We start from the raw sequence: 14,633 nt of genomic DNA, 5'->3' as shown, positions 1-14,633 counted from the left end.
CATTTGCAGCAACATGGATGGAACTAGAGATAATTCTACTAAGCGGAGTAAGTCACAAAGAGAAGAATAAATACCATATTATATCACTTATATGTGGAATCTAAAATATGGCACGAATGAACCTATTTACAAAACAGAAACAGACTCATGGATACAGAGAATAAACGTGTGGTTGCCAAGGGGAATGGAGGGAGGGAGACGGACGGACTGGGTGTTTGGGGTTAGCAGATGCAAACTGTTATATTTGGAATAAACAGCAAGGTCCTACCTTAGCACAGGGAACCATATCCAATCTCCTGGGATAAACCATAATGGAAAAGATATAAAAAATGTATATATATGTATAACTGAGTCACTTTACAGCAGAAATTAGCACAACATTGTAATTAAACTCTACTTTAAAAAAAGATGTTGTATAACTGGCAACTCTGTCACAGTCTTCTGTTGATTCTCAATTCGACATGGCACACCCCATGGGTGTCCAGCCTACAGCTCTTGCCTCCTTTTTTTCCATTAGGATGGATGAGAACTATAACCTCTTGCCTCATGGAGTCAATTTCCAAGATGCCATCTTTCCAGACACTCAAGAGAACAGAAGGATGTTTTCTAGCCTTTTCCAGTTTTCAAACTGTTCACAAGGGCAGCAGCTGGCGACTTTCTCCAGTGACTGGGAGGTCCAAGAAGACACTAGGGTAAGAATTGGCTATACCCTGTGCTACAGCAAAATAATAAGAGAGCTATGACTCATACGAATGTTGAGAGCAAGGGGGTCAAGAGGCCTCTTCCAAAGTCCAGATCAAGAGGTATTTTTCACCCTCTCCACAGCCCTCCCAGAAGCTGACAAGCACTGCTCACAAACTCTGGAGTCCTCAGGCTGTACTGTGTGGCATGAGGTTCCTCACAAAGTGAGGGGACAAGTTGGGCTGAAGGTTGGCATGCTGTGCCTCAGTTTCCTCTTCTGTAAATTGGAAGCAATAGTAACATCTGTATCTTAGGGCGGATGCGACATGATTTAACTATGTAGGGAATGTCAATAGGTAAAGCCTTTAGTGAGGTGTTTGAGAGTAAGCACTCAATACACTGAGCTGTTATGACTACTTCTGTTGTTGATTTCAAATACTTATGTATGTTTTTACTTGGCCCTGCTGGGTCCTAGTTGTGGCATGTGGGATCTTCAGTCTTTCTGCAGCATGCAGGATCTTCAGTTGCAGCATGCAAACCTTTAGTGGCAGGATCTAGTTCCCATGGAACAGAAGGATCCGGATCACTCTGGGCATGAAGATAGAAAAGGCACCTTTCAGTCTGAGGCAGATGCCTGAGTTGTGGGGATATTTCGAGGACTGTCGCTTTCTTCGAGCAGTGGCATGCAACTGAGCCAGGGGAGCAGGGAGGCCGTGGCCCATCGCTCCCAGTCTCCCACCAAGATGTTTATAGGACCACGTGACAGACAGCAGGAGACAGTTCTGATGTGGGTTAATGAACCAACGTGCATGTATTAGGTGGTTTCCTTCTTTCCCGCATCTGTGGTGGCCTTGGTGGGGGCGCTGTCTTTCTCTTGTCTTGTGGGTTGCCCTAGGGGAGTGACCTTGTTCTTCCAAACCTCCTGCCCAGGGCTCCATGGCACCTGGAGGCTTTCTTCATGTTCTTTGCACAGAAACTGTTCTCATCGTGGGCAAATGCATCCGACTGCAGAAAAGTGTTGATTCTTCCTTTCCATACGTTATCCAGGGTTCCTTCCTTAGGCCTGCCCTACTGACGGTTCTCAACTCCATGACCCCTCTTCAAGATTTGCCAAAATCTTCTGAGTGCTTGTCATATATTTCACTCCCCACATGGATCTAAACACCTTTCTTTCCCCTGCCCCACTCTTCTTTTTTTCCTACCCGGCTCTTAATCTGTGCCAGCGCCCACTCCACATTGAACTGGAACCACCAAGTATAAGCCTGAGTATCCCCAGCCTGGGTCAGACCGTAGCATGTTCAAATTAAATCTTTTTAGTCTTGGTCCTGTGGTTCTCCATTCTGTGGGATTTTTGCTTCATGTACTAAATCCTTGGTAATAGTACACTGATGTCAAGAGATCAGATGTTGATCCAAAAATATCTCGCAGCTGAGCCCCAAACTCTTTAGATATATAACTGATTAGCCCTGTGGTCACACAATGAAGCTATTAACATTTTACTGCAATTAGATTCTCCATCATTCGAAAAAAATAGAACAATGAGACTGTGGAGAATTGTTTTAATGTGAAGGCAGTCCTGTTTTGGGTGGTCAGATGTTGATCTTGGGGAGAATTCCTCTTCCATTTCATCATCCTGGTCTCTTAGATAACAGAGGGTGGGTATGTGTGTTTGCGCTGAGTCAGAAGCTTTTGGGGAAAGAGAATTAATTGTTCCAGGTTGCTGAGCTGCTGCAGAGCCAAATTGAGGTGTTGATGGACTTTGTATGTGTCACGTCTTGGCTCCTTCTTCTGCCCACTTTGAAAGGTACCACATCAGAGCTGAGTTAAATTAGCTAGTTCATTTGAGAATTTAGGTTTAAAATAAAACTACGGTGCTAGCATTTATATTTTATGATATTCCATGAGATATTTTTACTTTCTCTGCAGTGATTAAAATAGTTGTGAATTGAAGGTGTCAGAATTAGACGAAGAGTTATGGACAGTTACTTGCTTCTTTCTTGAAAAAAAAACTAAAACTAAAAATTATCTGCCTTAAAAAAAAAAAAACAACTTATGTTCAGTTGCGCTGGATGTTTGTTGCCGTGAGGGCTTTTCTCTAGTCATGGCAAGCGAAGGCTACTCTTTGTTGCAGCGCACAGGCTTCTTATTGCAGTATCTTCCCTCATCGCAGAGCACAGGCTCTGAGCACATGGGTCTCAGTAGTTGTGGGTTGTGGGCTCACTAGTTTTGGCACACGGGCCTAGTTGATCTGCAGCTTGTGGGATCTTCCTGGACCAGGGATTGAACCAATGTCCCTGCTCTGGCAGATGGATTCCTATCCACTGTGCCACCAGCGAAGTCCTCTCTGCTTTTTCTGTGTGAAGGTGAGTATCCTGCTTTCTCTCCTATGCAGGGTAAATAAATCATGTTACGACACAAACAGTCTGTTTTTCCTAAGGTGATGGGTCTTCCATTTTAGACAGGGTCAGAGGAGCTTGTTTGGGTCACCTTTTAATTCCAGTTAGACTCTTGCTAATGGGAACATGTGAATCCTTCATTTGTTCTGAGACCATTATGAATGGCCCTGGACGGTGCACATTACACAGTTTCCCTATATCACATGCCGTGTCTTAGATGATGATGAATTCAGGGGGCACACTGATGCATTCTCATCATTTCCACTCTTGCTGCTGCTCTTCTCTAAGTCCCCAGTAAGCTCGAACAGTGTGCTTAGATTGTGGTCGTGAAGGGTGCATCTTCTCCTTCTCATTCTCTTGGAGCATCACATGAATCTGGGACTCTAGGGTCAGTCTGGAGGTTAAGAAATGGAACCAGAGGAAAATCTGATGTAGGGAAACTTTTTGTGATACATACCCAGGACAACCTGCAACTCGGTCCTCAGCAGCCAAATCCTCCCATTCTCTAATCCCATCCTTAGACATCCCACCGCTCCCCCCTCCCCCCACCCCCCCACCCCTTGCTTCCGTCAGTGGAAACAAGCTTGCTTTCAAAAGTTGCCAGGGAATCAGCAGCACTCCTAAGTGTTCAGCATCTCTCTGGTTCAGTATCATGGTGTTAATGGGGCCTCCGGGGATGTCTTTGGCAAGTTAGAGCATCCATCCCATTTTCTGGCAGGGTTCTCTCCACGCTAGCCAAGAACATTTTCCTTTCCTTTTTTCTTCCCGGCTGGGTGAGTGTAGCAATCAAAACAAAAGTTGGCTGTTTTCCTCTCTCAGCAAGTCCTGTCCCCCGGGACCGCAACCCAGACTGACCCACACATACATCAATCTGACCTAGAGTGTCATGGGACTGACATAAAATCTGTGGAAGACCTCCTGTCATCTTTCTTTTTTCCCTTTTTAGAGTTGGGAAGGATGGTGAGGGAGGTACCATCCTCATCAGGCAATCCGGATTGGCTGTGCCATTTTCAGAGGCGTGACCTCAGGCAGAACCCTTAATTTCCCACAACTTCAGTTTTCTCCTTCCCTGATAGCTCAGTTGGTAAAAAATCTGCCTGCAATGCAGGAGACCCCAGTTCGATTCCTGGGTCAGGAAGATCTGCTGGAGAAGGGATAGGCTACCCACTCCAGTATTCTTGGGCTTCCCTTGTGGCTCAACTAGTAAAGAATCCCCCTGCAGTGCAGGAGACCTGGGTTTCATCCTTGGGTTGGCAAATCCCCTGGAGAAGGGAAAGGCTATCCTCTCCAATATCCTGGCCTGGAGAATGCCATGAACTGTATAGTCCATGGGGTTGCAAAGAGTCGGACATGACTGAGTGACTTTCACTTTCAAAACATATAAACTGTCTCAGGTTGTCTTAAGGACCCCATTAGATCATAGGTTTGAAAGCACTTTGTCAGTTGTAAAGAGTGATGGAGGGGTTTATGACTATAAATGGATATTTAGAAAGTATGGCTTTAAATCTTAAAGATTATGCAGCTTTTTAAAAGCTTCCGGTGTCTTCCCAGGGCAGTGGCAGTGGGAGCAGGGCTGACAGGGTGGGTGGTGGAGAGGGGAACAGATGACGGGGAAGCTCTCGTGTGTTGTAATTCATTCAACAGACTTTACTGGGTTCTGGTCACAGAGCACTTAAAAATTCATGTACTGAGTTATAAACCATGTTCACGTGGATTCCCAAATCTGAAAGTATAAAATGGTAGTCAGTAGAGTTATTTCTCCCACCTCGGACACCCATCCACCCAGTTCCCACCTACCCTCCAAATGAATAACCACTGTTAATAGTTTCTTGTAAGCTTCCAATGAGTATTCTCCCCCAACAAACACTTCAGTCAAGATTCACTGTCTTCTTTAAGGGCATGGCAGCCCACTCCTATATTCCTGCCTGGAGAATCCCATGGACAGAGGAGCCTGACGGGCTTCAGTCCCTGGGGTCACAAAGAGTCGGACACGACTGCGTGACTAACACACACTTTTGGTACCAGTGGCACTGCGATGCGCACACGTGGTTGTGGGACGTGTAAGTAGACATGTAAGTTGCTGTATCTAGACATGTACGTTGGTTTAAACAGCTGTGTCGTATTCCATTGTATTAATGCCTTACTGTGTATTTAATCAAGTCCCCTGTTGATAGGTAGTAACACTGTTTCCAGTCCATGGATATTACATGGAGTGTGGACATGTATGACATTATATCAGTACACACCTCATTTTGTGGAATTGTTGAGTCCAGTCTTTAGCAAGTGGCTGTTGAGTGACTGCCATGAGGCAGCTGCTGTGTTAGATACCAGAGTTTCAATGTTGAGAAAAATACAAAGTCCCTGACCTCATGAAGTTTATAGTCCTAGCGCTGGTGGTGAATACAATCAAAAGACCACATTAATGACTTTAGAATTTAAAATGGAAATAAATGCTTCAAGGGAAAGAAAGGAAATAATCAGGAAGTCTGACCTAGACTTAGGGATAAAGAAAGCTTTTGCTGCTGAATTATACTGGAGCTAAAATCTGATGGAAGAGGAGATACTCTAGTTAATGTGGGAGTATTGGGATAATGAGAGAAATCCAGAGAGGTGAAGAATCTGTGCAAAGGCCATGTGGTAGCAGGATCCATGGTGCCTTTGAGAAAATCAAAGAAATCCCCAGTAGCTGGAGGAAAGGGAGTGAGTGAGAAGGATGTGGCAAGAGCTCTAAGTGGGGCCAGACCATGTGGGGATTGATAGTTTCTGGTGAGGACTGGGCTTTGTTCTAACAGTAATGGGACACCTCTGATGTTTTGAAAGCAACAGGTGATGGGAGCAAATGCATATTTAAAAAAAAAAAAACCGAAGTGGGAAATATATTGGAGGGGATCCAGATGACATGGTAAGAAGAGGCAGTGGTTGTTTGAAAGCAGCCAGATAGATGTTGGGCTCGGGTGAAGGTGGAGGGGATGGAGCGATGTAGGCAAACTTGAGAGAGATTTAGGATCTAAAATCAGTAGATGTCATGGCGGTTTGGGTTTGGCTGGTAAACTATGTGGGAGGGACAAAGATGACTCCTGTGTTCCTGGCTGACTGCATACCAGGATAAATGGAATAGGACAGGTTTGGAGAGGAATTCCTGAGTCCAGTGCTGGACATGTTGAGTTGAGGTGCCCTTGAGCTGTCCGCGTGAGAGCTTGAGTAGGTGGTTGGATCTGTGTTTGGAGGTTTGAGAAGAGCTCTGAGTGGAGGATATGCCTTTGGGACTAAGTGATATCCAGGTGTCAGCTGAACCTGGATATGGATGAGATTTCCAAGGGAGAGGACTTAGAGAGAGTCGAAGCCCGCAGGTAGGTCTGAGCCTTGTGAAATGCTAACACTGGTGAGAGGGCAGAGGCGCCCGAGAAAAATCCAGGAGCGTGAACAGCACAGAATGTGTGCAGAAGGATGAGTGATTGACAACCAAGAGCTCTTGAGAAGTCAGGTAGGAGGAGGGCTAAAATAAGCACCTTACTCCACTGGCAGAGAGAACAGTTCGGGAGAGGGAGAGAGCAGAATCTAGGTTGTGGCGTGGAGGAGGGAGGGCAGCTCCTTCAGGGTGTACAGTTGTGGGTTGAACACCATTGAGGCTTTAGGTGAAGGGGCGAAATAGTTGAGGGAGGGGTTTTGTTTTGTTTTAATGGCAGCCATCCTGGTCAAAGCCTCTTGGTCCCTGTTTTCCTACTCATGAGATGCTGTCTTCCCAAACAGACTAGACTACTTGAGGGCAGGAGTATCTATTCTATTCCTTGTTGTACATGTGGTGCATTTTTGTGGTGTCTCATACATTTGTTGAATGAATTCTCTCACGAATTCTCTCTCATTCAGAGAGCTCTGAGACCTTAGAAAGCAGGGGCCTCTCTTTCTTCCTCTATTTCTGTTCTCTAAATGAATATTTAATTCCACACAATAAAATTCACTTTTTCATATACAGTTATGTTTGACAGATACACATGGTTGAACAACTGCAACTCCAACCACAATATAGAAAGCTTCCGTCACTGCTGAAACCCTGCCCTGGGCTGCCACTGTGTGGTCAGACCCCTCCCCAACCTCAAATCCTGGGGACTTCTAAAGGGTTCTCCAGCTAGTTTTGCATTTTCCAGAATGTCATGTGAATAGAATCATTATGTTGCTTTTCTTTTTAAAATTTGTCTTCTTTTATATAGCAGAATGCGCTTGAGATTTGTCTGTGGTATATGTCTATAGTTCGCTTTTAATGGCTAAAGCATTTTTTAAAATTAGAGATGATACTTTCATCTTTGTATGAAAGTGAAAGTGAAGTCGCTCAGTCGTGTCCGACTCTTTGCGACCCCATGGACTGTAGCCTATCAGGCTTCTCCGTCCATGGGGTTTTCCAGGCAAGAGTACTGAGTGGGGTGCCATTTCCTTCTCCAGAGGATCTTCCTGACCCAGAAATTGAACCCAGGTCTCCCGCATTGCAGGCAGACGCTTTATCGTCTGAGCCACCAGGGAAGTCATAATCTTTGTATAGTTGGCCCAATTTTTAGAAGTATTTACACTTCAGTTAGACTTCTCAGAAACAGTGTGAGGCACGTTAACATTGGAAGTGTCAGCATGTCTATTTTACAGATGAGGAAACTGAGATTTAGGGCAATTAAGTAGGTTGCACAAGATCATCCAGCTAGTAAGTGGTGAAGAGACTGAAATGCAGGCTTTCTCATTTTGTCTTTGCATTAGCCTTGTATGAGGTTTCCAGTTGTTCTTCATTCTCATTTGTACTCAGAATTGTCAGTTTAAAAACAAAATGGATATTCTAATAAGTGTGTGGTGCTATCTCAGTGTGGGTTTTAAGAAAAATTCTACATATAAGTGCGACCAAATAGTATTTGTCTTTCCTTGACTTGTATCACTGATCGTGATGTTCTCAAGGTTCATCTGTGTTATCACAAAGGGCAGAATTTCCTTCTTTCCTGTGGCTGAGTAATATTCCTTTGTATGTATTAATACATATGCCACATTTTTCTTCATTTGTTGATGGATACAGGTTGTTTCCATGAATTGGCTATTGTGATGAATGATTCAGTGAATATGGTACTGATTTCTTAGACGTACTGATGTCATTTGCTTGTATACTCAGAAGAGGGTTTTCTGGATGGTAGTTCTATTTTTAATATTTTGAGGACCTTGCATTTGGACTGTTGCCCATAATGACTGCACCAGTTGTCATTCCCATCAACGATGTACAAATGTTCTCTTTTCTCCATATCCTTGCTAACACGTTATCTTTCATTTTTTGGATCATAGCCATAGTAACAGGCTTCCCTGGTGGCTCAGACGGTAAAGAATCTGCCTGTAATGTAGGATACCCAGGTTCAATCCCTGGGTCGGAAAGATCCCCTGGAGCAGGAAACGGCTACCCACTCCATTATTCTTGCCTGGAGAATTCCATGGAGAGAGAGGAGCCTGGTGGGCTACAGTCCATGGGGTCACAAAGAGTCAGACATGACTGAGTGACTAACACACTCACACAGCCAGAGTAACAGGCATGAGGTGATATCCCAGTATGGCTTCGGTTTGCATTTCCTTGATTAGCTAGTCATTTGTCTGTCTGTTCAGAACCTCCACCTATTTTTAAACAATCAGATGGTTTTACTATTTATTTGTAAGATTTCCCTGTATGTTTTGGACCAGATGGATGGTTTTTAAATTAAAAGGGCAATAGGTCGCCCTTTTATTTTATTGTTTCCTTTGCTGCACAGGAGCTTTTTATTTTGGTGTAATCCAGTTTATCAGTTTTTGCTTCTGTTGCCTGTGCTTTTGGCGTCCTATGTAGAAAATAATTGCTCATACCAGCGTCAAGAAGCAATTTCTTTTTCTGTTTTCTAGTTTCAGGTCTTACCTGTAAGTCTTTACACTGAGTTCGTTTGTGTATATAGAGTGAAAGTATTAGTCACTTAGTCGTGTCCCACTCTTTGTGAACCCTGTGGACTGTAGCCCTCCAGGATTCTCTGTCCATAGGGATTCTCCAGGCAAGAATAATGAAATGGGTAGCCATTCCCTTCTCCAGGGGATCTTCCCAACCCAGGGATCAAACCTGGGTCCCCTGCATTACAGCAGATTCTTTACCATCTGAGCCAACAGGGAAGCCCCGTATAGAGTGAAATAAGGGTCAACTTTCATTTATCTTCATGTGAATCCAGTTTTACCAACGTAATTGTTAAAGAAATGAATCTTCCCCATTTTATGTTCTTCGCATTTTACTGTAGATTATTTGACTGTAACTGTGTGGATTTATTTCTGGGCTCTCTATTCTGTCCCCCTGGTCTTTGTTTTTAGGTTTGTACCATACTGTTTTAATTACTATACCTTTTAATATAACTTGAAACAGGAACAGTGATGCCTCCAGCTTTGTTCTTTTTTTTAAGATTGCTTTGGTTAATACGACCCAGAAATCCCACTGCTGGTCATACACTGAGGAAACCAGAATTGAGAGACACATGTACCCCAGTGTTCTTCACAGCACTGTTTACAATAGCTAGGACATGGAAGCAACCTAGATGTCCATCAGCAGATGAATGGATAAGCTGTGGTACATGTACACAATGGAGTATTACTCAGCTATTAAGAAGAACACACTTGAAAAAGTTCTAATGAGGTGGATGAAACTGGAGCCTATTATACAGAGTGAAGTAAGTCAGAAAGAAAAACACCAATACAGTATGTTAACACATATATATGGAATTTAGAAAGATGGTAACAATGACCCTATATCAAGACAGCAAAAGAGACACAGATATAAAGAACAGACTTTTGGAGTCTGTGGGAAACAGGCGAGGGTGGGATGATTTGAGAGAACAGCATTGAAACATGTATATTACCATATGTGAAATAGATCACCAGTCCATGTTCAATGCATGAAACAGGGCACTCAAAGCTGGTGCACTGGGACAACCCAGAGGGATGGGATGGGGAGGGAGGAGGGAGGCACATGTACACCCATGGCTGATTCATGTCAGTGTGTGGCGAAAACCACTACAGTATTACAAAGTAATTAGCTTCCAATTAAAACAAATAAATTAATTTTTTAAAAAAAGGAAAAAGAAAGGAGGGGGAAGGACAACCTAGTTAAGCACCTGACACTTTCGCATCCTGGTTGCATGACCTGCTAGTTCTGTTTCCTTGCACAAGCACTGAACTCTCTGGGCCTCTTTATCACTAAATGAAGTTAATACACGTGGGTGGTTAAAAAAAAAAAAAAAAAAGGTTGCTTTGGCTATTCAGAATCTTTGCAGTTCCACACAAATTTTTGAATTGTTTTTTCCATTTCTGTGGAAAATGCCACTGAAATTTTAATAGCCATTGTTTTGAATCTCTAGATCACTGTGGGTAATATAGGCATTTTTAGCAATATTAGTTCTTCCAGTCCATAAATATGGGACCTCTCCCCATTGATTTTTGTCTTTCTCATCAATCTTATAAAGTTTTCAGGGCATAGATCGTTTACTTCCTTGGTTAGATTTGTTCCTAGGTATTTTGTTCTCTTAGGTGACATCATCGATAGGATTGCTTACTCATTTCCTTTTCGGATTGTTGTTGGTGTAAACAAATACAACTGCTTTTTGGGGTTTTTTTTTGTCATGTAGATTCATATCCTAAAGCTTTACTGGATCATGTATTCTAAATTTGTGGCATGTGTGTAGAGTCTTCAGGGTTTTCTACATATAGAATCATGACATCTGCAAACAGAGATAGTTTTCCTTCCTTTGTTCCAATTTAAATGCCTTTTATGTCTTTTTTTTTTTGCCAGTACTTCCAGTATTATGTTTAGTAGAATTGGCATGAATAGGAAAGCCTTCAGTTTTCCCCACTGATTATGATGTTAGCCATGGGCTTTTCATAAATGGCCTTTATTGTGTTGAGGAAATTTCTTTTATATTTATTTTATTCAGTTTTTATCATGAATGGGTGTTGAATTTTGTCAAGTGTTTTTTTTTTTTTCTGCATATTGAGATGATCATGTGGTTCAAATACTGTATTTTGTGAATGTGCTATATATTACATTGATTTGTGTATGTTAAACCAACATTCCTTCCCAGGGGAAGTTGGGAACACCACTGGTCATGGTGTTTAATCTTTTTGATACATATTTGAATCCAGTGTGCTAGTGTTATTGAGGAGTTTTACACCTATGTGTATCAGAGGTATTGTTCTGTAGTTTTCTATTCTTGCAGTGTCTTTGTCCAACTATGATATCTGGTGAGGCTGCTGTCATTAAATGAGTTGGGATGTATTTCCTCTAATTTTACTTTTTGGAAGAGTTTAAGAAGCACTGGTGTTAATTCTTATTTGAATATTAGTAGAATTCAACTTTGAATCCATTTGGTCCTAGGCTTTTCACTTTGGGGAGTTTTTAAAATTACTATTTGAATCTCTTTATTTGTTACTGGTGTGTTGAGTTTTTCTGTTTTTTGTTTCAGTCTTAACACGTTGTATGTTTCTCAAAATTTATCTATTCTAAGTTTTCCAATTTGTAATTGTTCATCAATAGTCCCTTATGATTTTGCTTCTTTACTTTTTAGGTACCTGTTATAATGTCACTTTCATTTCTGTTTTTATTTCAGTTTTCTCTTTTTCCTTCTTAGTTTAGGTAAGGTTTTTTAAAATTTTTTATGGATTTAAATTGAAGGCTAATTACTTGGCAGTATTGTAGTGGTTTTTGCCATACATTGACATGAATCAGCCATGGGTGTAAATATGAGGCTTTATTGATTTTGTTTATTTCTTTCAAAAAATCAACTTACAATTCTTTTCTGTTATTTTCTAGTCTGTATTTGATTTATTTCTTCTCTGATCTTTATTAATTTCCTTCCTTCTGCTAACTTTGGGTTTAGTTCTTTTGTAGTTCATTGAGGTATAAAGTTAGGTTGTTTATTAGAGATCTCTTATAATATGGGCATTTATCACTATAAACTTTTCTCTTAGTTCTGCTTTTACTATATCCCTTAAGTTTTGGTATGTTGTGTTTTCATTTTCATTTGTTTCAAGATTTTAAAAATTCCCTTTTGACATCCTCTTTGATCCAAATGGTGTACCCTCTAGGAGAGAAGGAGTTTTATTTCTCCTTTTCAAGTCTGTATGAATTTGTTTCTTTATTGCACTGGCTAGGGCTTCCTGTATGAGGTTGCGTAGATGGATAAGCGTGGACGACCTGTCTTAAGCATGATATCGTTAGTTTTTGTGCCAGCACCTGTTAGCAGGTTAAAGAAATTTTCTTCTATTTCTGATTTGGTGAGAATTTTAATCTTAAATTGAAGTTAAATTTCATGAAAAACTCTTTCAGCATCTGAGATCATCATGACATCTTTCTTCTTCAGTTTGTAATTAAGTACATGACATTGAATGTCAAATGCTGAACCATGCTTATATTCTCAAGATAAATCCTATTTTCAGGTATTAATGGACTTTATTTGCTAATATTTTGTTGAGAATTTTTTTACACTTATGTTCATGAGAGATATTTGTTTGTAGTTTTCTTTTAATTAAAAAAAGGGCACGAGGATAATATTAGGCTTCCAAAATGGGTTGGAAAGTGTTCTTTCCTATTCTACGGATGAGATTGTGTAGAATTGGTGGTGTTTGTTTCCCATTAAATGTTGGTGGATTAGTCTTCTGTGGACAAAAATAATATCACATAGTGGGTGGCTTCAACAAGAGACATTTGTTCTCTCTCAGTCCTGGGGGCCAGGAGTCCATGATCAGGGTGCTGGCAGAGTTGAGCTCCTCTGGGGTATCTGTGGCTTGGAGGTGGCTCCCCTCTTTCTGCCTCCTCACCTGGTCATCCCTCTGCATATGAATGTCCTTAGTGTCTCTCCATTTGTTCTAATTTCCCCTTCTCATAAGGCCACCAGTCAGCTTGGATGGGGCTCACCCTAACAGGCTCATTTTAACTTGATGGCTGCTTTAAAGGCCATATCTCCAGATACAGCCGTATTCTGAAGTGCTGGGGGTTAGGCCTCCAACAAATGAATTTTGGAGAGACACAATTCAGCCCGTAATGGTTTGGTAAAATCTTATCAGTGGATAATCTGTACCTGGAGTCTTCTTTTGTTGGAAGGTTCTCTACTCATTCAGTTTCTTTAATAGAAGGGACCATTTAGGGTGTCTGTTCTGGCTGTGCTACCGTGGCAGTGCAGATCTGAGACTAGAGTTGGCTGTGGTCCAAAGCTGGGTAAGGAAAAAAGAAAAAGAAAGCCAGGGACTTCCTCCATACTGTCTAGCACACTGGGGCTCCTTTTCTTGATCTAGACAGAAATAGATTTCTTGTAGAGTTCCTGCTGCATAGCGATTCAGCCCGCTTTGATTCAGGTCCCATTGTCTCTAGCTGTTTAGTTTTCAGAGTCTTCAGGTTGTTGCTTTGTGCGTTATGTGCACAGATTTTAACATAATCAACAGGAGTCATAGGCTCCATTCAGTTTCCTTCATCTTGGCTTACTGGAAGTTGATGTTTCTGTTTGACTGGGCCCATTGAGAACATCTGGTCAATCTTGCATGGAATGTATTACGGGGAGACAAAGAATGGTATTTATTTTCTGATGATCAAAAGCAAATAAGAATAGGGGGAGGATAACATTGAAACATATATATTATCATATGTGAAATATATCGCCAGTCCAGGTTTGATGCATGAGGCAGGTTGCTCAGGGCTGGTGCACTGGGATGACCCTGAGGGATGGGATGGGGAGAGAGGTGGGAGGAGGATTCAGGATGGGGAACACGTACATCCATGGCTGATTCATGTCAATGTATGTCAAAAACCACTACAATATTATAAAATAATTAGCCTCCAATTAAATAAATTAAAAAAAAGAATAGGGGAGGAAGCAAATAGGAATGGGAAAGAGGATCTAGCATTTTTAAAGTGAAATTTGAGCCTAGATGGGTCAAGAAAATCATAATTCAGTTCATCCATATCTTCCATAAAGTACAAAAGTACTTGGTTTAAAATGTCCTTGGAACTTTGCCTAGACAGTCTAATTTACACGTTATTTGTTCAAGAACAAAGATATCCCTTAGGGATGGAGGAGTATAAGGTCAGTATACAGTAACGAGTATTTGCGCACTTGTTAAGTGTAAGTTAAGGACTTTTTCTGTATTTATTCTTCTTTGATACGACATCAAAACTTGAGAAGTGATAGTTTCTTAATAGCTATGGTGCAAAATCTGAAACCTTATCAGTGAGTTTTGTTGTATTCCTACATGAAAATCCAGTAGTCTTTCTTGCCCTTTGAATGGGTTTTTTAAATCCATGCATGATTTTGTAACATGATGAATTGACCATATGAAAAATACTGGTTCAGAGTTTTACAGATGTTGATAATGTTAAGACTTTTAATTATACAGTATTAAAAAATCCATTTCATCAATATACCATTGATCTCATCAGGAAAGTCTGAAGCAGTGGAAAGCAGTGGAAAAATGTCAAGCATGCAGTGGCAAGTTTTCTAAAATTCTACTTTTTGCTTGAAAGCTTGAGTTTTATCCGTGGCAAAAATC

General features: G+C 41.4%; 1 protein-coding gene across 1 annotated transcript in view; it reads left to right on the top strand.

Moving 5' to 3' along the window:
- Nucleotides 1–14,633, top strand: part of CCDC3 (coiled-coil domain containing 3) — a 92,669-nt gene that overhangs the window by 3,935 nt on the left and 74,101 nt on the right. Inside the window, exon 2 of the mRNA XM_027560248.1 lies at nt 518–692. Within this exon, the coding sequence (XP_027416049.1) occupies nt 518–692 (175 nt within the window). The remainder of the gene's footprint in view (nt 1–517; nt 693–14,633) is intronic.

Source organism: Bos indicus x Bos taurus, chromosome 13 (assembly GCF_003369695.1).
Source record: "Bos indicus x Bos taurus breed Angus x Brahman F1 hybrid chromosome 13, Bos_hybrid_MaternalHap_v2.0, whole genome shotgun sequence".
Lineage (NCBI taxonomy): Eukaryota > Metazoa > Chordata > Mammalia > Artiodactyla > Bovidae > Bos > Bos indicus x Bos taurus.
Note: the sequence above shows the minus strand (reverse complement) of the source record. Positions and strands in the feature narration are given on the sequence as shown.